This window comes from Xenopus laevis, chromosome 1L (assembly GCF_017654675.1).
Source record: "Xenopus laevis strain J_2021 chromosome 1L, Xenopus_laevis_v10.1, whole genome shotgun sequence".
NCBI classification, from domain to species: Eukaryota; Metazoa; Chordata; class Amphibia; order Anura; family Pipidae; genus Xenopus; species Xenopus laevis.
In genome coordinates this window covers 160,387,087-160,411,680 of record NC_054371.1, presented here as the reverse complement: position 1 = coordinate 160,411,680, position 24,594 = coordinate 160,387,087, and the positions used below count along the sequence as shown (strand labels likewise).

Sequence of the window (24,594 nt, the reverse complement as noted above, 5' to 3'; positions counted from 1 at the left end):
AATTCTGACATGGGGCTAGACATATTGTCAGTTGCCCAGCTGCCCACAGTCATGTGACTTGTGCTCTGATTTACTTCATTCACTCGTTGCTGCTGTACTGCAAGTTGGAGTGAAATCACCCCCCCCAGCAGCCTAACAACAGAACAATGGGAAGGAAACCAGATAGCAGCTCCTTAACACAAGATAACAGCTCCCTGGTAGATCTAAGAAGAGCACTCAATAGTAAAACTCCAGGTCCCACTGAGACACCTTAAGTTACATTGAGTAGGAAAAACAGCAGCCTGCCAGAAAGCATTTCTCTCCTAAAGTGCAGGCACAAGTCACATGACTGGGGGCAGCTAGGAAATTGACAAAATGTCTAGCCCCATGTCAGATTACAAAACTGAATATAAAAAAATCTGTTTGCTCTTTTGAGAAATGGATTTCAGTGCAGAATTCTGCTGGAGTAGCACTATTAACTGATGCGTTTGCAAAAAAAACATGTTTTCCCATGACAGGATCCCTTTACAGCCTGCAAGAAAGCAGTTCCATCCTAAAGTGCTGAAGCTAAAGCAAGAATTCAGTAACAATACTTGAACACTGGTGATGTAGTGGATGTTATCTGTATATTTTAGACATAAGTGTGTTTACACATATGTATATTTGTACTCCTATTAGTAACATGTCAGTATACTTTTCAGAACTTTACAAAAGATAGGTAAATAAATCAAACATACAGATTACAAAATTATAAAAAAAAAATTATAAAAATTGCCTAATACAAAAGGTAAAGAGTGCCATGTAATCTAAAATTCTGTATTACGTAAATAATTAATGTTTTAATTGATAATTAGGCTTAAATTACAAAGATTCGGTTTAAGGCATATTTAAGATCTATTTATAGATATTACGACAATTAAGAATATTCTGGAATATTTGTTAATCTGACCCTTCCAGCATTTAAGAGGGCAGTCTACATCACCTACTCAATTGTACAGAGTATGGAATATTTAAACAAAGAAGATTGGCTGTCTAGCCTGGGTTGATTTAATTAGAAAGAAGGTGCATAGGATCAAATATAATCATTCATATATAACATTTAAGGAAAATATGTTACAATGAAGTTTTGTCCTTAGCCATAGAAAACCTTTCAAATTAAAAATATATAGACACAACTCAGGGCTTCAGACAGTTTCAAGCATTATAATGTTGGTATTGGTAGAGGACTGAGGGAGGGGTGAGTTAGAGCCATCACCTATTTTTAGTCTGTCAGCACCAGCTTCCTCACTTTCAATGTGTTTATATGTGTTTTGCTATGCTGTCAGTCAACAATCATGATGTTTATAAGAAAGCGTGGACCTGCTTACACAGGTCAGATCCTTGTACAATTCACAGGTCCCAATGGATGCAACTAAAACATACTGTACCTTGGTATAATTTATAGTTTTTTAGATTAGCTTTAAAATATTTCAAACAATTTCTGATAATAAATAAATAAAACACATTTTCATTGTACCACTGCGTTTTAAAAACTTTGCCCACATATGAAGACACTATACAAACTATATTTGTATGTATTTATTTATTATATTTCATCACGTGCATTTCTGTTGTTGTATACTATACCGGTGAAGTCCTTGAATCTATATATGGCACTAAATATATTAACCAAACAGATCCCATAGAAAACTATCACAGCTCAATGAGCCTCTGTAGAAGTGAGGAATATATTAATGACCTGCTGAAACATTTGCTGCCCACTTTGAAACTCAGCAGCCGCCACTGTGTCATTTGAGAATCATTTCTCTTCCAGATGAAATTTAAATGAGAAATATGATGTATGCAAAAACACCTACTGAGATTTCTGCATAAAGGCACAGTTAATAGCATCATATTTTATTGGTTCAATCTGGCGCCTGTGTATTAAAAAGGGCATATGTCTGTGCCAACTCTGACAGCACTGTCTTGAGAAAGGAACTCAATCGGCTCAGTGTGTGGTGGAGATTCTAGATAAATCAGGAATAATGGAGGCTACAAAAAAGTTGGCAATTTATACTTGTATACAGTGCCTCTGGGTGACATTTAACATTTACATTTTCACTGTTATATTAAATGCCATTTCATATCCTCTATCTGAGTCATCAGCAAAGTAAATCTAATATGTGCAGGTTTAAGTGACTTTTATTTTGTATACCTGCAATATTTTATCATCAACAAATGTTCTTTAGATTGATATAGAAAACTTTGGTTGTCAAAAAATAGTTCACAGTGATGTGTCATGTATTACTGATAATAAACAACATATACCTTTCAAAATGGCACAGATGACTAGAGCCTGTAGGTCTGTATTTATATTAATGGTTTGTTTGATCTATGCCAACATTATTGTTCAAGGCTACTTTCACCAGTAATGTGCTCAAGGCTTCTTTCACCAGTAATGGCAATAATAAGAATATAAAACTAGGCTAGACATCAGTCTGCTACTGCTAGTTATCTACCAGTGCAGAGCACACATGATTTAGTGGAACCTTTAATCTGTATCCCTTGAGATGCTATAAGAACTGAAATTGGTGCTTTGGTACTATAAGATTTGTATAACAGAGAAGTTGGAAGCTGTCACTTGTAGGTCACTACAAAGAAGTTGGCTTCATTGTTTCTATAAAGGACATATTTGCCCCAGAGATTACAGTAACGTTTAAAGTATATCTAGTGGGAAACTAAAAACCCACCCCTTTTCTATTCATTCCTATGGGATTTTTAGAATCATAAGGGGTCAAACTGTTGGTCTGGCCCTCCTATGAAAGCTAGAGACTTGGAAGTGGTCCCAGATATTAGGCAAGTAAGGAAGACATTAGGGATATTGCTTCTTATCTTTTATGGATACTCCTGAAAATATAGCTTGACTATGGCTGAATAGTAGCAATATATTGATATATATATCAGTAATATCATTACTGGTAAAGGGGCACCAGACCAAATATTGAACGTCAAATGAACTAATAAAGTGGGATAACCACTGCTCTGCATTAACAAAAACATATTATCTCATAATATTACCTTCTGTTCCAGGTCTTTCCTGTATGATTTCTCAGACTCTAATCTTTCCTCAAATTGCGTGAGCCTTTTCTTCAAGAAATCTATTTCAGTTTGAGCACAGTCAAATCGTATTTGCCACTCATCTGCTGCATAAGAGAAGAAAATAAAAAAAATGCCTTACAGTTTGTCGTACTCCGGGTCACTATACAAGAAAGATTTTTAGGCATGAAGGGCAGGGCTAGAACTGGAAGATATAGTTATGGTTGTAGAGCTATATACCTTTATGAAACACAAGCTGCATGTGACTGTGTAAGAGCTGAGCAATTTTCGTTTTAGGTTCTCTTTGCAGTCAAATGTTTTTTTACCATAAAAGTGATAATGAAAAATAAGGGGTGAAAAAAAGCAATGCATTTAATGGGCTGTGAAACAGTCTCAATTAGGGGAATGGACAGTATAAGTTTTGCGAGGCTTGAGTAGACATACGCAATAAAACAAATTAAAATGGACTTTGCTGGAAATTTTACAACCTAACAGAGAGAGACTATACAACTTTAATTAGCATTTATTTTATAAAATGTTCAAATTGTGCTTTGTCTTTTTTGGATGCAACATGAAATCTGCATATGTTTAAGTATTCATATGCAAACACTAATTTTCTAATTTTTGGCATTAATGCTACAACTGGATAAGGCCAGGGTTATAGCAGTCATCTTCTGTGCTGCTACATAAGCACCACTCCCAAGCAGTTTCTTCAACCAACAATACATCAGAATCACAGGGCACTTGAGAATGACTTCTGGTATTAAAACATCATCTTTATTATAACATTAAAACCACAAGCTCTGCATGAACATCAAAAACCAACAAGGTACCATAATTCCTTCATTATTAAATCACTTTAAAATTAAATCACTTGAAAAACCAGGATTATGATTGATAAGGATAGATGAGACATTTTGAAAAAATCTGCCAAACGTTATCCATATTTAAACTACACCTACAGTTTTCTCCCACAATAACATTTGTTTCCACAACTATTATATGTGTGTTTTACAGCCTTTTTACAATTGTGTTTATTTTGTAAAATACATAATTACAGAATGTCGTTGTAAGTCAAAGAATGCAAGTATTAAACAAGCTTGTAAACGTGTAAACTTATATAAGAAGATGATTTACAGTTATGGAAATCAATATCAGTTGTAAAAAGTATGATAGAACCTGAATAATCCATTGCAGATTAAATACCCCCAGAACCCACCATGAGGATTGGAACCTACTAATGCAAAAGTAGTTATACTGCATTCCTAAAATAGTCTTAGTTATCAGTACTTCAGCCTTTCTATGGTTAATTATAAGAACTATTTTATTGTATTCACTTCAAAATAAATGGTAATATGACTATGAAGATTTTCATTCATCCTGGTATATCTAGTATAAGTAATTCTAAAACAACTGGACTTTCTGAGCAATCATTGAAGACATTTCACTACTCATCCCACATAGTCATCCCATATGTAGCTGGAGTGTCAGAGAAACTCAGGAGGATTTTCAACAAACACTACATCCATGTATTTTTCAAACCTAGCAACACATTGAGGCAACAGCTGGTAGACCCAAAGGATCCAACAAAGTGGAGAAACCATCCCAAATCAGAAACGGGGGCCTTTGACACCATATTTGACACCACATCTGTACCCCAGCGGTTTTAGAACACTTCACACATCCATTCATACAACTCACACAAGAAACACCTGTTTCTAGGAGTTGCATGATACCTTGGTAAACCTATCACAGTAACCTTACAGAATCACATCTCTGTGAGTTTCAGATGTCACCTCTCTGAAGAGTAACAATGAGCGATTGTGATTGGATTAGTGGAAAAGTTTATATGTTGAGGATTTCCGATACCAGTCAGTTGAACTTAAGAAGCTGCTCGGATAAGTAGTGAAACGTCTTCAATGATTACTCAGCAAGTCCAGTTGTTTTAGAATTACTTATACTAGATATTTTATTGTTTTCACCATCCTTTTCTTTAACATAATAAATGCTTATAGGTACATGTATATGATGTCTCAGTTGTCATATCACTTACTTTGCCAGAAACTATCTACATTTATTTTAACAGGACAGCTTTGTGGTTATAAATAAATTGTGTTTGAAAGCTGACGACTGTCAAAATAAACCTCAGTGAAGATAAGCAATATGAAAGTTGCAACTCCATATGTGTTATTACAGAATATACAGATAAGCAATGAGCCATACAAACTAAAGGCATACAGTATAAGCTAACAGTATGTGAGCTTTTTTAAACCTCATTTGAACTTAAATAAAGTTGAATGAACAACTCGAATGGATTATAATTTAAGAAAAACTAGAATGGAAAATACTCAAATAAGCAAGGTCGGGGTTAACAACCCGAAAACTCCAATTGATCGAGTTTTCAGCAAAAAAAAAAAAAACTCAAATTGCTCATATTGATCAAGTTTTTGAGTGAAACCCACTGAAAAATTCTTAAACATAATCTTCAAATGGTTCAAGGGACCTGACTCCTACAACACCTCGACAGATTGTAGATGGTGTATTTTAGGATTCTAGATATTTCCAGTGTCCGGGTATATAAGTTTTAAATATCTATTTTTAAATCTATTTTTGACGCAAAAATAACCTTGAAAACTTGAATTCTAAATGGAAAACACAACTCGACCATTTATAAATCTGCCCATAAACATCATATTTTTTTTTTTCTATGTGTCCAATTTTCTTTTTAAAGCATATTCCTTATGCTTTCCTGCCATAGGTTCCTGGTCACCACACTTAGCATCAGTTCATACGGCCTTACTGCAATGTGCCAACAATCCAGCCAGCAGCAGCACCTATAAACTTATAGGTATTGTTTCAGGTCATTAGAGTAAGGGCAGGCCAGAAAGACTAAACCCATATGTTTGATCACAGTCCACATAGAGAGATACTGTCAATCTATGCCAATGTAAAGTGGCCCATTAATCTGTGACCCACTGTTTTTCTGTAAATAGAGTTACTACAGCATAGGAAAAGTCACAAAGCTTTGTAATATTTACTCACCTCTTCCTGAGCTTCCTGCGTTAAGTTCCCTAAGTTGTATTTGTTGCTGAGCTTCTTCTAGTTGCTTTGACACAGAATCCAGGTTTTTCTGCATTTGTTCATACTTTGACTTTAAAAATAAAAATACTCCAATAAACACACAGAGAATATAGGCTTTACTGACAATAAAGTGTGGGAAAATAATCGATATGAATGTTTTATTCAAATTCACGTTTTATGGATTGCATTTAAATGTATTCCTTCACAATCAAAGTCAAATATTTGAAAATAAATGCCATACTAATGATCTGTAATGAATGTTTTTCTTTTTTTAGATAATCTATTATAGTGCTGAGGGGGTCTATCAACCTGCAATAGTTACTAATTGGAAAACCGGGAGCTCTAGATGTAACTGGGAATCTTTCTCATAAATCAGACCACAATGCATTGGTCATTACATGATAAAAGGGGTACCCGGATGCTCACCTGAGTGGTTAGGCTTGGGCTATGGCTGCTAGACCAATGGAAGACAGTTACATAAAATAACATTTCATACAGCCTTCTTTTATTGGTTGCCATGTTAGTGTATTAGTTCTGTTCTCAACTTTGGCAGTTGTGGCTTCAATTACAACAGAGGTTTGCCACTTTGTTCTTTCCCAAAACACAATGTTGTGAACTTGTGTTTATTATACCAAGATTTTTTTGTTTTGTTATTTATTGTTGTAATATTTAAGACTTGTGTTGTCTTTATTGTTTCATCTTTAGATCAATTATAGGCCAGGGTAATGGACCTGTTATCCAGAATGCTTAGGACCTGGGGTTTTCCAGATAAGGGATCTCCATACCTTAAGTCAACTAAAAAATCATTTAAACATCAAACACAATAATATTGTTTTGGTCCTTTAGGAATTAATTGTATTTTAGTTCAGATAAAGTGCAAGGTACTGTTTTATTATTACAGAGAAAAAGTAAAGAAGTTTTAAAAACTGAATTATTTGATTAGCATCGACTCTATGGGAATTGGCCTATCCATTATTATTTTTTATTTTTTTTTTGCATTCTGGATAATAGGTTTCTGGTTAACAGATCCATTACCTGTATTCAATTTGATGGGTAATGTGAGTTTGCCTGGGATTGGTTGTACTTTGTGTCTGTGGTCACATGACTGCAGTAAGTGTAATTTTTGTCATTTAATTTTTCTTTTTTTAAGATGTTCTTAAATGTTAAAGCTGTGTTGTGATTTTTAGGCCACATCAAAGCTTTGTGCCATTCAATCTAAAGAGGAGAAAAAATGTTCTAGAGAATCACTATGCACATAGTTGTTAGTAGTCAAACTAACTTAGTGGCATGTAATAATATTTCTGTTTCTGCAACAAACTAAAATTCAAAACTTCCAAACTGCATATTGAAAGTACTTAATGCATCAAGGAATACCTGCATCTCCTTAATCTCTCGCGATGCCCTGAGTCTTTCTGCTCGCTCTACTTCCAAAACCTGGCAGGTCACTTCCCCTTTGAATCGTTCATCAGAAAGCTCCGTTGTTAAATCTGTAATCTGCAATAATTATAGGTAACATGGACACTTCAATTCAGTTACAAGGACAATATAGAAAAAAAAATCCCTGAGGATTTTTTTTTTAAAAAAATGCAAGTTTAAAATGTTTTTGAAATATTATTAATGTCATGAGTCAAATAATGGTTCTGAATAAACAACAAGGAGGAAAAGAGCAATTTAGCCAATAGATTTTCATTGGCTCCCAAGGTCAAGGTTTGCCTGACAAATGAGCATAGCATCGAATTTATTGATAACTCATACATCTTGTCAAATACAAGTTAATGCATTCAGATAAAAAACTGGCAACTTTGGCTTTCAAACAACATTAACAGTCATTTCAAACAAACTCTCATCGATGATATGACAAGTTACCTGAGATAACCCATTCCATCCAAAACTTCCAACCATTATTTCAACACAAAGAATGATGATAAAAGCATCAAAGGGATCTTTGCTAGTCTGAAGCTAAGGACAGGATGACTGTTTGAAATACTTCTTTCTGATTTCACTAATGATTTGTGTTTGCAGCATAGATCATATATTCTGCTTTATGCTCCTGAACATATTAAAAATGTGACATTAAAAAGAGGTCACTGCTGGATATTTGCTTGTTCATTTGCTATTGGGAAGCAAATTCCATTGGGATTCATACGAGAGTTTGATATACAGTCAAAACACAAGCAAAAAATTAGTGTTGAACAAAGAATCCAAATTAAATTTACATAAAATGTTTCATGTTCATTTTAAGGAGACAAATGTGATTGGTACAGTAGGACAAAGGTTTTATTAGCTCTAGTAGAAAGGAGAGGTTAGGTCAGATTGTACTGGTTTATAAACAATAAAGTCAGGAATGATACCAACACTCGATGGCTAGTGTAGCAGGGTTAACCCCTGCGTGTTTATTGCGTCAGTGATGTAACATTTCTGGGGCGTGCCCCTTCGTCAGACATGTCATTCCTGATTATATAATGAGAGAGGTGCCGACCTCTCTAACCAGCACCGGGCATTTGCACAAGAGAGGAGGGGGAAAGAGGAACACAGTGGTTTATAACCAATAAAGTACAGTTTTAAGAAAGGATGGAATGCAAAGCAGAAAATACAAGTTTACTGATATTATTATACTACATGAATACAGGAATTGATAAAGTGACCTGTAAGAGATAGAGTGCTCACTGAGAGACCCCCAACATGGATTAGCAGTGCAATGCAAATATGAACATGTTGCAGATGATTAATTATGTTTCTTTTAATATATGTTGAAGATGATATATTTGATCTTTGCAGTGCAGAATTGCAATATATCCTGTCATAGTCATAGAGGAATAAGCTTTTATATGTTCAAACATGAAGGTTACATATGGTTGGATCCTCTATTGGTCCCTGCCAATCAGATGGATGGTGAATGCTGAGAGATGATTCTAAATTGAGTTGCAGTTTATGGGGCATCTGTGTGCATAATCATGTACCCACAGATGAATAGCATCAGTAATCTAGACATGATTAGAAGAATTCCCTGTCCTTCAGCCACTGAGCACAAAAAAAGGTGAGTGGAAAAATGATCATACAGTTCAAGTTCTGCTCACCTCCTTATACAAGGCAATTCAATTAGTCTGGCAGAAGGCAATCATATCAATGTGAAAGGTATTATGTTTTGGGTAGCCGAGGATGAGTAGAGTATAACAGTGCTTTATTATACAACAGTAACTTTCACTTTTAAGCTGTATGAAGTATGCACAGTATAAGTCTGAGCACAGTGACATCTACAGGCCATTTGTATAAACACCACAAAAGGTTAACATTCCTTATGGGTCATTTACTATAGACTGGAGGAAAAAATGCAAAGCACTTAGGGGCAAAAGAGTTCTCCCCTTAGTACTCATTCAGTTAGTCTAAAGTTCGGTATCCCAAACCCAGAACAAACTCTAAGGTTCACGACTCACGCTTCTGCCTATACCAGCGGCCTTTCATGTCAGAGGGAAACCGTTGCTACTAAGATGCCACCAGGTCTAAAAAGTAATGGAACCAAGGTGAGATTTTTGGACAGGCAAGGGAACAGGAACATGTTACAGAAGTAATGGGGAAAGATCCAATCCTATTCGTAGAACACGCAGGGGTCAAAACCAATCAGGCAGCGCAGTACAGAGTCAGGAGCCGGAAGAATAGTCAGTAACAGGCAGCAATTTAGCGGTCAGGGACAAGCACTGGTCAAGAACAGGGAACCAGACAATGCACACACTCATGCATTATGTAACAATAGACCTACGTTGGGCAATGAAAAAAGTGCAAGTGAAATGACGTCAGAAGCATGCCAAAATGCGAGCGCGACTAAGACGAAGAGCATGGGGGTTCAGTGACGGGTGGTTCAGCTTTAAGTTAAATTTTAGTATGTGATAGAATGGCTGATTCTAAGCAACTTTTCAATTGGTCTTCATTATTATTTGTAGTTTTTTAATTATTTGCCTTCTTCTTCTGACTCTTTCCAGCTTTCAAATGGGAGTCACTGACCCCATATTAAAAATACTCTGCAAGTCTACTCATTTATTGTTATTGCTACTTTTTATTACTCATCTTGCTATTCAGGTCTTCTCCTATTCATATTCCAGTCTCTTATTCAACTCAATGCATGGTTGCAAGGGTAACTTGGATTGCGGAAATTGAAGAGCTGGAGAGGGGATGGGAGCTGGAATTGGAAAGCTGCTGAATAAAAAGTTAAATAACTCAAAAACTTTAAAAAAAAAAGACCTGCACAGCAAGCCAATATATTTTCCCATAAACAATCTCTGTGCATGCTGCCTAAAATGGTCAATCATTGCACATATTTGTTTGTGACCAGATAACATCACCTTGAAACAATAAAAAGAGCCATTACAAGTCATTTCCAACTTTTCAGCAAACAGGAGCAAAATGCAGTCAGATTGATATGCAACCATTTGCAGAGGGAAGTGAGCTGGAAAAAGAGAATGGCAGGAAACAAGGCAATGTAACTAGCAGAACAGATGATCGACTGCAAAAGTTATCAGAAAGCTGTTGGCACATATATTAACAAAGGCTTTACACAGCAACACAGGCCAAGAAAAGCACCGAATACATGAGCCATGAAGCTACTAGGGAAATGCTTTTGGCAAATGATAAAATGTACAATATTTGAGCTCAGTATAGGGACCAGATTCCATATGAGTATGAATCTGACAGTAAACTGTTACACTGTGCCTCATTTCACTGCTCTTCCTACACTAGAATATCCCCCAGAATTCTACATTTCTTATACAAGCACTATTCCAAGGCATCTTCTAAGTACATAATTCCCATTTTACTTATTGATGTTCTCTGATAAATGAAATTTCTTGCATCTCAAATATCTCCCAACAATCTAGTAAGAATTCTACTCTATTTGCGTGATAAAAAGGGTTACATACCCATAAAAGTTTCCCCAATAAACCTTTAATTAGAGACTATAAAGGTAGTGTAATAAGTCTTAAATATGCCACATTTAGTAAACCTTAGCATATATGAGATTTTCTATATCAGTATGACATATCCTATGCACATAAAACAAACATACTGATAAACAAGCCATGTGCAGGATTATCCATGCAATGTGACCATTTATAAGACAATAAAATGTATACACGATTTATTAAAAAACAAAAGTATTTTACCTTTTAACCAATAGTTGCTTAAGAATTGTTGCGGCTGTATTTGTCTTTTGTTCAATGCAAAGTGGAAAAAGGTGCATACAAAATAGTTTTTAAACAGCAGTTGGCACATTCTTTGTTTATAACATGAAAGACCCTGTTTAACAATTCATTCATTAATAACCCAATTATGCTGCAGTGTCCCAGGGCTAACTAAAAAATTATCATAGCTTCTAAGAGCTAAAAACGGAGTCTATCTCTAATGGACGGTAGGGAGTTGTACAAATGGGAGAAGCAGTTCTTTAGTTAAATGCGGAGATTAACAATGTCTTCATGGCCCCTATGAATACCCACAAATTATGCTAATTAGCAGAAAAATGCACTGCAAATTTGTTTTATGGTACTTCCTTTAAGTAATGGGCTCTTAGTTTCTGTTTATACTTTCATGAACTTTCAGAAGACTTAAAAAAGAAATATCAAGGGCTATGGTATGCAAAGACATTTGAGAGATTGAAAACAACCCACTGTGCTCTTTTCCCATTGTTTCTCCCTCCATGGGTTATTGCTTTTCATTTTCAAGCAAGAACCACAGATACTAACATAAACAGCAGGGCTTCCCCTGAAATGAAGGGTAACGGTCTACTGTAGGTAATGACTTCTGAACACCTCCGCCAGTAGTCATGATTAAAATGATACTTGCATCATAGCCATTACAACTCATATAGATCCATTTTGTTCCATTTGTTTTTAAATGTAAGGCACTTGTTTTCCCCAGTACTGGCAGGGCCAGATTTCAACCTGAAGTGCCCCTAGGCCATTCATAACCACCCCATCACTAGCAGACTACCACTTGCTAGCACCATCCCTCCTCCTCGTACCTCTACTCCCTCACCTACATCCTGATGCTGCTATTTACCATTTGCCAGAACTGGGGAATGAACGGGCTGGAGATTCAAGCAACTGTCAAATTCCCCTGCCCAGTTCCCAGTTTCAATGTGGCCAGCTGGCTGCATGCCAACCCCCAGATCTTTGCCACCCTATGACTGGGCCTTTGTGACCAGGCCACAAATCTGGGACTGAGTACTGGGTGTTAGCGTGTGAAAGGCATTACTTTTACTATTGCTTTGAATAAGAAGCCTAGACACTCATTCTCATGGAGTTAGGAAAGATTATCTTCTTCTGCTCAGCACACAGCTTCTGTGTTTAATGCACAGAAATAAAGAGAATCAGGAAATCATTGTGTTTACTACTGTTAACCCCAGTCATACTTAATGAGTAATGTTATAACATTTAGAAGTTCCTTTATTGTCTAATATATGGAGCTAACACATTTATGCAGCACCGAGTTTATCATTCATATCAGTACCTTTCCAAGTGGAGCTTACAACATAAGGTCCCTATTACATTCACACAGACATTAGGGTCATTTTATACAGACATCAATAATTCTGATGAATCCACGCAGACAGAGGGAAAACATACAATTCCTTGCAGAATTGTGCCCAGTCCAAAATGGGATTCAGGACCCCATTGCTGTACAGATAGGCAGAACAGCTTGCTGCTTGGTTCATAAGGGTAACTGGACCTTGTACAAGGTTTCCAGCTTTTTATTATACTTTCACAATGAGTGGTAAAAGACCTGCAGACGTTACAGTTCCATGCTGAAAGAGCCGACTAATATCAAATAGGTCTGTCTATCAATATACATATTCAATATGTACCAATAGTGTTGCTGCTGTGGTTTAGTACACTGGGACTAGAGATTCAACTCTTAAGTAAGCATCAATGATTTTAAAAAGAGCTATACAACTAAAACTCAAAAAAATAATTAGGCTAAAAATATTATATCTTAGGCTTCTGTACCATCCCAAGGCAAGCACAGTGCTTTAGCAATGGAAATCTCTGCCTCCCAATGTTATTGTTTATATACAGTAAAATGATGATCACTAATTCATTCATATTCACATTACATGACAGCAAAGAATTTGTCATTAGAAATTATGACTACCCTTTGCTTCCTAACAAATTATAGAACACGTTGAGCATGTGCAGTGCCACTGGCTGCTAAATCTATCGGATAGTTTAGTACGCTCAGTATATAGCATTTCTAAATGTATTCTTTGATAGGCTTTCCCGTTTAGGCCTGAGAGTAAAATGTGGCCCTACAAAAGATTATTATGGTCACTATCCAACCAAAGGGCAGCATACCGTTTTTTGTTTTCATCTTTATTCTATGGTCTACTCTAACCCATGAACAAGTATTCAACTTGAAGAGAGCTTTTAGGAAAAGAATGAATTTCATGTCTGTGCTGCTGTGTAACCAATACAAAAAAATTATAAATAAAATAAAATAAGTGCATTGAAAAGGTACAAAATAAAACAGCAATGCCTTTTTGTTTATACAACATATATCTTTCTGTGTCTGTAATGTACAAATCAAGTTCAAATGACTGAGAACTGTCTCTGAAAAAAAAGTCAATGAGCACAAGCATATATCTCCCCAAACATCACTGCCTGCAATTTGAGGTATTATTCCCTGGAGTTCTGCTAGAACTGCTGTGATTGTCATTGACTTTTACCAATGACTTTTCTATCCATCTTGTTTCAGCAGCTTTTCCTTGGAAAAATAGCTATGACAAAATGTGACAAAACATGTAATTTAGCATAGGCCTACAAGATGCATTGCCATATATTTATTGAATATCTTATTTTAAACATTATTGTGGTCGAAATAGTCACTATGTGCGCAACAAGTTCTGGTTCATGAATAAGAGGGTAGTTAAATATGGTAACAAATATTCAAATGGTATAATATGGGGAACAGGTGATTATTCTTATTCTTCATAATGGTTTGCACAATACTCTTTCATAATTTTGCGTTCCATATCTAAAGTACATTTTTTGGTAAACACTATTAATGATTTACACAATTTATAGTTGAGCTCACACGCTTCAAAGTTATTTGCATGGTTACCAAGCACAAGTTCCAAGTTCCAGTTTAAAGTAAAATTAAGTCCTACAATAAAATCCTACCATATAATATGCTAAAAGGGAAGTGAACTTTAAGGGGGTTATTTACTAAACCTCAAATTTTTCTGATCGAGCTTTCTGGGGCAAAAACTCAAAAGCAAACTAGATTAATTATACTCCACTGCTGCAAAAAAACAGAATCCAAAAATCTGCCATCTCAACAGGTCATGTATAAGTCAAAGGGAGATGTTCCTATCCCAATTTGAAGATATCATGGTCTGCGCTGGGTTTAGTCTGATAGATTTTTTAGTTTTCTGGATAAAAGTCAGAAAACAACCATTCGATTCAGGTTTTCACTTGATTTTATCAAGTCTTTTACCGATCCAATTCATTTGAGTTATTTTATTAATAAATAAAGCAAAATCATGAATGGGAATAAATCGGATTTTATTAAATAACCCGTAAAAGTAACTTTTTCTATTGTTTTATAATACACAGCTACTCTTAATTTTTTGTGTTGTTTTTATGCAACTTACGTTTAAAATGCAATATGACTGCCAAGGTCACTGAAAACAAGGCATTTTGATTTAATGACAGATTTGTGTAGAACAGAGAGGGGCCTGAATAGACCCATGAATAATAATACAATAAGAATGTAGCTTTAGTCTAGCGCTTGGGTTGCTAGGTCACTTAAAATATCAGCTTTTTCCTTTTATATCAGTAGTTGGATGGATTTCTACATGTGTGGCATATGATAAATGTGTAATTTTGTGAGCAAGAAAGTATTACTAAAATGACTGAACTGCTGGGAATAATTTTCAATACACCAGTTCAATCTTTTAGAAATTTGTCATTGTGTGAAGACATAATAGACTGTCCAACCATTGATCAAGAATAACAACATATGACCAATAGTAGTTACTAGTATTACAAAAAGTCAATACATTTAACGATCAAAAGGGCTCAGGAAAAATGTCTGTCTATACCGGCAGCTAACAAGCTACTTACAAGGGCAAGTGATGCAGTCCATGTACATTTATGCATTTTATCTTTGCTTCTTAAGCTTCACAGCTGTCTGTCAAATGAATTCTGTTGATGTTTCTTATTCTGAATCATTCCTTTAGTGTATAACATTATCAAACTCTTTTCAAGTCTGAAAGATCTTCCATGCCTGTGTCTCATTAATCCACAAGTAAGTGAATATATGATTGGAGAGCCTGCCCTTTTGCAAATAACTTTGAAGCGTGTGAGCCCAACTATAAATTGTGTAAATCATTAATAGTGTTTACCAAAAAATGTACTTTAGATAGGGAACGCAAAATTATGAAAGATTTCAGTTTTAATTAAAGACAGAGTTTGTTTTTTTTACAATTCGCTCATGCTAATAAGGTATTTAAGAAATATTAGAATTGATATTTTATATTCCTTGAAAAATTGTTAGTAGGTTTTCTCATTCACTGGGGGAAAGGCATTTTCTATTCACATCTTTGAACTGAAGCTAAGAAAGTCGGAGCTGGAATAAATTATCATAAAATTAAAGTCTGCCCAAATTTTACAGATATTGAAAGCTGCATATCCTTTTTCTGTAATGGGATGAAGTTAATTCATATACTCATGTTCCATGGCCTTTACAACTGTCATTCACACAGAATGTAATTATGAATTGGTTTTCTTTTCTACACGATAGACTCAAAAAAATCAATTTAGCTAGCTGGATGCATATTGCTTTGCTCTTCATAAATCACCTTGTCTCTGAAGCCTAAGGCTTCAGCCACTTGCTAGGATGGAAAGACCTTCAGTATCTACCAGCACCTTCAGGCAACAATTATTCTTAAACTGTGATAACGTTATTTACACACACTAATTGTACTTCAAGTGCTCTTGACTGAAATACTGCAGTTTGGTCTGCAGTATGTATTCACTCACAATTAATTATCAGGTGTCTTTCCATAACCAAAGAAAGGGTAAAAAGTAGGGATGCACCCAATACAGGCTTTGATTTGAGATTCAGACAGGATTCACCCTTTTTTTTTTTTTTTTTTTTTTTTTAGCAGGATTCAGATTTGGCCAAATCTATTTGGATTCAGATTGAGAATTTGGCCAAATTCATTTGAATTCGGTTTGGGATTTGGCCAAATCAATTTGGATTCAGTTTGGGATTTGGCCAAATCCTTCATGAAATATTTGAGATTTGTCCAATTGCCAAAAAAGTAGATTTGGTACATCCCTAGTAAAAAGCAACTTCCATCTCTCGCTAATCATAACATTGGAGTCAAAGAAAAAAAGCACATGTACTGTATATAGCTTATAGGCACATATCACTTATATCTCCTTAAAATACATACAGTCATAAGCACAATTATCACCATACAGTGAAACATTCATCATGGATAAAGGTTGCAATCATTAGTAGTAATACATTTAGTTCTCTTGCATTGTACATTAATTACAATATAATGTTAAATTTAGTTTAGTGGTTACATTGGTTTATCTTCTACTGTATAATTAAAGCTATATATAAATGCAGCTTCAAAGTTAAAGTTACCACAGGTGTTTAAATACAATGCCATGGGACATGGATTAGCCATGAATCCTTTCAGGTTTTGACCCAATAAATTCTCACTATTGTTCTCAATGGGAAAATGTAAGCATATTGATTTATATTGGTTCTTGCTTTGCTTTCCACAGGGATAATTGCATTATAAATACACATTATTTGATATTTGCTTGTGAAATATGTGGTTCTCTACACTGAGACATTAAATATATTTATGCTTCAATAATGACTACCTGTGACAAAGGTGAGGTTATTTAATTTCCATACATTAAAGTTATTCTCCTATCACTCTGCTGGAGTATCCCATAGGCCTTACTACCCAATCGAACATTAGTTATGAAAGACATATCTAAAGGTGGCATGTTTACATAATTTCGGGATTGTTTTATGCAAGGTATAATAATCACATATATAATATTACCATAAAATAACTAAATGATTATATATTATTTTTTCTACACATACCACATTCTGTATACCCTAAGGTAAAGCATCCATATGGCAAAACATCTGCACTACCTATTTCCTTTACTAACATTATTTCCTTTAATAATATTACCTGGTATAAGATTAAGACAGAAAAGGTTGCGAACCACTAAAATACATAGATATGCCGAGCTTTTTGTGTTTCACTGCATTTATTTTATTTCTTTTTGTTATGGTTTGTGTTTGTTTGATTTGGTTTTTGTCATTTGCTATTTTCCTTGTTACAGTGAAAGCTGACTCGGTAATTGTAGGATTAATTTTCACCAGAAACTTTATCCATAAACCAATTAAATTCAAAACAAAATGACTGTTTCATTTTCAAAATGCCACATTTTCTACACTGAATATGCAGGCCCGACTCACTTGTATCACTACAAATTTCATATTCAGTCAATGGAGCCAAATAACCGTTTTGTGGTTCAGAGATCATTATAGTTTAAACTTTCAAGTGTACCATAGGACACCCTTTCTTGGTCTGGCTATATGGGAACTGAATATGCACTAACAAGATCATATAATCAATATCATTTCTCTGAAGTAGCTGCTTTGTATTTGTTGTGAAGACGCATCTATTGATCAACAACCCATGCTAATTATGCCCAGCAGCAATAGTTAGTGATTGGCGAATTTGTTCAGCAGGCCCAAATTCGCGGCGAATTTTAGATGCCAGCGATAATTAATGGACACCCATTGACTTTAAGGGGCAGATTTATCAAGGGTCAAAGTGAATTAGAGGGAATTTTCGAAGTAAAAAAATTCGAAATTCTAAGTAATTTTTTGGATACTTCAACCATCGAATAAGATACTACAACTTCGAATTTGAATTCTATTCGAAATAAAATAGTTTGAATATTCGACCATTCGATAATCTAAGTACAGTCTCTTTAAAAAAACTTCGACTTCAATACTTCACCAAATTAAACCTGCCGAAGTGCTATGTTAGCCTATGGGGACCTTCTAGAGCAGTTTTCTAAGTTTTTTGAAGTCGAAGAAAAATCGTTCTATCGATGGATGAAATCCTTCAAATCGTTCGATCGAACGATTTTACTTTGACCACAAAATGGTCAAATTCGGTGAAAAAAACTTCGACTTCGATATTTGAAGACGAAGTAAAGCCATTCGATGGTTGAATTTCGAAATTCGACCCTTGATAAATCTGCCCCTAATTGTCACCGGCGTCAAAATCTGTGATTCGCGAATTTTTTGCCCATTTCGCAAAATAATTTAAAATACACTATCTACACCGGGATTTGGCTTTTTTCAGCAGGATTTGGCCGAATCCAAGTGACTTGACAAACAGAATCCAAATCCTTAAAATCATGTGATTTTTCATCACACAAACAAGGATGTTTAAAAATGTTTTGTTCTCTTTAAACCTTCCTAGCCCAAATTTGCATATGCAAATGGTTCAGTATCCTGTCGAATCTTTCATTAAAGATTCAGAATTTGGCCAAAATAGTGGATTCAGCGCATCCCTACTTTCAAAACTATTAAAAACATCACCACAGCACATTATGAACATAAATATTAAGTAAGCTACGCATACATATTGTATTGTAAGAGCTAACAAAAATAAAACAAAAGTAAAATAAATGATTTGATACTTTTCTAGTTTTATATATAGAAAAGAAAAGAACAAAGAACCAAGACTATATATTTAAGGCCTCACGAGAACTAAGTATCTTGCTTGTTACTTTTCATCATAATGTTGAGCACATCCTCCCCGAGGAAACTAGAATTCAGGTATTGTGATTGTTAGCCTTGCTTCACACACAAAAGGATATACACACAGTATTAATATGTTTTTTTGTTATGTTTAAAAAATATATATATACAAATATATTTTAAAGAATTCATGGATAGACTCCCTACCTGTCATTACAACTGAAGAATGTAAAAATATTTAGCTTAATATATATCAATACATGTAAGCTATAAATCCAATGCATAATGCTGAGAATCTCTACACAAATATGGCTTCAATGTGTTGTTACTTTTGTTGAACTGTAGACAATAAGCTGCCAGAAATGAATTGGAAGCATACAGTACAATATTCTTACACTATTAACTTAAATTATTTAAAGTATGCACTGAAAAGGGATGTGGGTTGCCCCCTGATGAGTGCAAATGTACAACAAGCAATGTATTGTCAGTGAACAGGTGCTGTACACTTAAATACACAGATTAGTGTGTTTTTATGAAATTTCCCCACAGAGATAATTACATTTTCCTTTTCATTCTAAATGCTTTCACAAGGGGAAAAAAAAAGTTTCCTTTCTACCAAGTCTCATTAAATGTAATGTTTCTTACAAGCCTGGATCTTCTTGATTTTTTGCACATGTTGATGATCAAAATACTACAGGTATGGGATCTGTTATCCTGAATGCTCAAGACCTGGGATTTTCCAGATAACAAATCTTTCTGTAATTTGGATATTCACATCTAAAAAATCATTTAAACATTCATTAAACCCAATAGTATTGTTTTGTCTCCAATAATGATTAATTATATCTTAGTTTGGATCACATACAATGTTTTATTATAACAGAGAAAAAAGAAATCATTTTGAATTATTTGGATAAAATGAAGTCCATTGGAGATGGCCTTCCCCTATTTCAGAACTTTCAGATACCCTACCTGTACATTGTAATATAAAGCCACATGATAGATAGGATATAATATTGTCCCATGCTTATTTATTGACATGACATTCAAGAACTAGCCAAATAGATCAATTTTGGGTGTTTTATGGCAAAAATTTCCTTCAGCAAATTAAGTTTTAGTAATATGCTCTAAATAGCACAAGGCATCAAGATGTCAATGTAGAGAATCTTGCAATGCAAAGTTTCAGCATGGATCAAAGCCTTTCTTTATCAGATTCCTTTAGCAGGAAATTACGTCAACTGTGACTAATATGCTTCAACAAGTAAGCGTAATTACATGCGTTTCAATATACGGACGCTTTAGCCACATCTCAGCAACAGTGCTGGGTCGGTGGGAAAAATGGCAAGATGGCTTGCTCCCAAAATTGTACTTTATACACTGCACTTTCACAAGTAATTGAGCCCCATTGAATTACATTGCACTAGTGATGGACAAATCTGACCGTTTCGCTTTACCAAAAATTCGTAAAATGGCAAAAAATGGCAAAAACATTTTTTTTACTTTAGTTCAAGATGCTTGTAACAATAATGCGAACATTGCAATAAAGAGTTAAATATACAAACTATACTGGTTGTTGCTGTGACGCAATGTCCAACCAACAAGTTACCTTAAACTATGCAAGCTGGAAAAGCACCCATTTGATAGACACTCTGCCAGGTTAAGCCCCATATTTTATTTTCTCCCTGCAGTTTCCTGGCATAATACACACCAGTATTGCATCTTCCCTTGTCCTTTTCCCCATCCCATTATTTCTAGTGGTATGCTTTAAACAAATGGGGTTCCAATGTCTCCTGAAAGGCTGGATAAGTCACTATGAGGCCTTTTTTTAAGTTGCAGTGTGTATATTTTAACAAAAACACATTTAAATGCCGAAGCCCATCACTGGGCTCTAGCCCCCATAACACAGAATGGAGTTTGACTGCTTTGATCAGTTGAACTAATTCTGATGTACTGTTGCGATCAAAGCAACAAATGCTTTAATAAATGTGTCAAGTCATAAACACATACACAGATGTCAGCAAAATCAGCAACATGTATTACTGTGAATTCCTATAGATTCCCCAGACTGATATTTAGTAAATCTGCCCCAGGCAGGGTCGGACTGAGCCAATAGGACACCGGGACCTGCACCCTGCACACGTTCTCCTATACCAGACACCTGCAGCGTTTGCACGCCATAAAATATTACATGCATGTGCGCTGCGAGCAGGGCGGCGACATTGTGTGGACTTTGATGCTGGGGGGGCTGGGGGATGGTGTGGGGGGGGCTTAGGCTGCAGGTCCATTAGGCTGGGTTCTTTCAATCATTTTACTGCTCTAACAGCTATTAAGAGAGTGAAGTATAAATAAAGAAAACCCTACAAGATGTTAAAAATATTAGCAAACGGTTAAATGTGAAAACATTTACAGCCTTTTCTGATAAACAATTCACCATTCCTCTCCTCGTGATTACTTAAAGTTCATTCTGAGTATTTTGCACTTCATTGTAGTTTCAATGAAAACATTATCTCAGCAAGGGGGAGGAAAAATGGGGAATTAATGAGGGCATAGTAAATTATACAAGTTAAAAAGGCAGTTTAATATTTACCTGCAAAGAAATAGCAAAAAAACCTGCATTGGCAGTTCACAAATGGAAGATAATGTTCACTATTAACATTGATTAAATAAAAACACACACATCAATCCCCAATTACTCTCAGGTAAAGTGGTTCTACCGTGCATATCCAGCTTGAAAAATGAACTAAAAGCTTGCTTGCTATAATTATTTTAGTTAGCCAATTAAGGTATTGCCTTTATATTATCTTATTGTTATTTGGTTGCCCAATTACTCTCAGAAATGACCCTAAAACAGCATTTCTAATAGACAGACTTCACCAAGTTTATTTGGGAAATTCTTTTAATTGTGAAATGTTATTTTGTCTCCCCAAGATTACAAAGGCTAATTTTTACTCTGGAGTACCCAGGATTGGAAACAGAAATTATTGGGGGATATTATAATAAAAGCTATAAAGTTTGCTCTGGGTCTAGTAACCCAAAGCTACCAATGAAATGTTTGATTTTAACCATACATGTTAACTGGTTATTAGTCTTGTTTCAAACGGTGTGACTTTTATTACAGTGCCTACATGTAGTATATACTGTATCTCACATTAATGATCCATAGTTCTAAGCCCAGAAATACTAAATTAAGCCACCTAAGGCATCCTTTCCCCATAAACTGGAAACATATGTTTTAAGGGAACCTACCTTGCTTTCTAGTAGGTCTACATTTTGACGCAACTCATTCCGAGACTTTTCAGACTTTACGAGTTTCAGTGATAAAGCTGTGATTTCATCCTAAGGAAATAAGCCACAAATTAGAGTTAGAGTAAATATTGCACTATTGTCACACCACATGGCAATCTGTGTGTATCTATATACACTAATCAAAATGTGTCACCTGACCTTTATAAATTTGTACATACCTGTTTTGCCTTGAATTTTTCCTCATCGACATTAACAGAAAGAGAGGGTCGAATATGACAGATGATTTGCCACCACGGCCAATGCCTTATTGAATAGAACGTCCTAACGTTCTTCTGGATACATTTGAGAGCAATTAACTGAATCTGGAAAAAGAGTGTGGGAACATAATACATTAACTGTGGGACTGTGTATTCAGGCTTTATATTGTAACAATTTACCACATGGTTAATGTCTTGCATGGAAACCTAGGATACTTGTCCACTAATTGAAATTTAAAGGGGGCATTCATCTGAATATTTACTTTAAAAGCAGCCATTTATGTAGGACTGGGTGCAATTACAGGAAGGGTATAAAATCATGACTTTACAGATTTGCACCTAACCTTTCCATGTTCTATCATACTAAACATTAATTTTTAAGATGAACTGTAGGCCAGCAGTTCCCATTACTGTTAGCATATTGGATCTGATTCCCAACATTGCACTAAATCAGAGGAATTTTATGTACCTTGCTATGTTTGGGTTTATTCCCGATGCTCCTCAGACATAACAAAATCCAACTACCAATGTGGTATACGTCTAGTTGTATGTTTGTGTTATAGTAAATAAAAAGGTAGTGGTGTATGATATGCAGCTACAGAACAGTTAGAAAAGTGGGTGGTAGTAAATGTTTTACAATCAGCATGAATTAGAACAACAAACATTTTCTTGCCTTTAGACTTTTGTACTTCTGCCGACATAGAAATCCCCGACATGCAGCTTGTAGCAGACTCATTTTTTGTGAAATCATCTTCTCCCGTTGCTTCTCTAGTTTGGACATCACTCCCGATTTCATAAAGACCTGCAGAGAAAACCATTTTAAGTAGTCATATACCACTAGAATAGTTACTTTAGTATCTTTCAGGGCATATGTATGGTAATTCAATATGCGGGTTTTCTTGAGGTTCCTTACGCTTATTCTAATTTGACTCTTTTGACTCTTGTATGGCTTTTACAAAGAAGATGCTAATTGAAGAGAATATCAACTATAGGAACTTTTATACTTGGTTTATCCAACCAAACAAGATATCCATTATTTAATCCTGACTATATCATTTTTTTTTTTTTAAATGATGTGATCACACAAAGATAAATGGTAAGATGGTGAAATGAAGAAGAAAATCTGCCTGTTTTACCATTCGCTTCACCGAAAAATTGGTGAAACTCGAAAAACAAATTGTGAAAAGCATTGAAGTCAATGGGCGTCAAAATTATTTTGACGTGCAACAATTTTTACAAGTGCAAATTTGCAGGTGGCGAAATGCAGAAATTCAAATAAATTCTCCCATCACTACTTATTAGCAATAAAAAAATTGCATTTATTGATCCAGAGGGGATTTTTTTGGCATCATGTGGTGGTAAAGAGACAAACAACTTGTCTTCTGCCAAATCAGTTTAGAAAGACATAAGACTGGCTTTAAAGAGTTTGTAACCACGCTAGCCGTGTTCTATTTTAGAAACTGTGATTTATGCATTATTGTATTCACTAATGCTTGAATTCATAAGATTCAAGTGAAAACTGAATCTTATCCTCTATTGTGATCCCATGTGTTTCTAGTTTTTGCCCACTTTACTCAAGCAATTTTTGGTATTCCCTGACCTAAAAGAGTTTGCCTGGACAGAGGTTTACTAAACCATTGTGCTCTATGGGAAAATGTTTTTTCATTCTACATTCTATTGAATTATAGAATCATAAAGTTCCCAAAAATGTCTTTAACCCTTTTTTCAAAAAGATCTTATAAAAGCAATCTTGGGATGAGTTGTCTATGGAACTAAATGTCCCTGTGGCTCATTGCTCTCATTTTTGCTCATTGTTTTGCCTTGAATGAAAGAGTTTGCCTGGCCAGAGGTTGAATAAACCATTATGCTCTATGGGAAAAATGTTTTGTCATTCAGCATTCTATTGAATTATAGAATCATAAAGTTGGCAAAAATGTTTTAACTTTTTTTTTTCAAAAAGATCTTATAAAAGCAATCTTGGGATGAGTTGTGTATGGAACTAAATGTCCCTGGGGCTCATTTCTAAACTTTGCGCAGAATGATTCGCACAGGGAAAATATGTGCTCTGCGCATGGTTATATTATATTTATAAAGCTGGATAAGTGTGGTGTACTTAATGTGCAAACAGAATTGTGAATTTTTTTCACAC

At 35.1% G+C, this 24,594-nt stretch overlaps 1 protein-coding gene across 2 annotated transcripts in view; it reads right to left on the bottom strand.

The window, feature by feature from the left end:
• Positions 1-24,594, bottom strand: part of LOC108715734 (unconventional myosin-XVIIIb) — a 292,122-nt gene that overhangs the window by 140,591 nt on the left and 126,937 nt on the right. For both annotated transcript variants that reach the window (XM_041566121.1, XM_018261163.2), the window contains 6 exons: positions 23,119-23,247; positions 22,407-22,550; positions 22,189-22,278; positions 7,510-7,629; positions 6,097-6,205; positions 3,037-3,161 (listed from right to left, as the gene is read on the bottom strand). In XM_041566121.1, the coding sequence (XP_041422055.1) occupies positions 3,037-3,161; positions 6,097-6,205; positions 7,510-7,629; positions 22,189-22,278; positions 22,407-22,550; positions 23,119-23,247 (717 nt within the window). The remainder of the gene's footprint in view (positions 1-3,036; positions 3,162-6,096; positions 6,206-7,509; positions 7,630-22,188; positions 22,279-22,406; positions 22,551-23,118; positions 23,248-24,594) is intronic.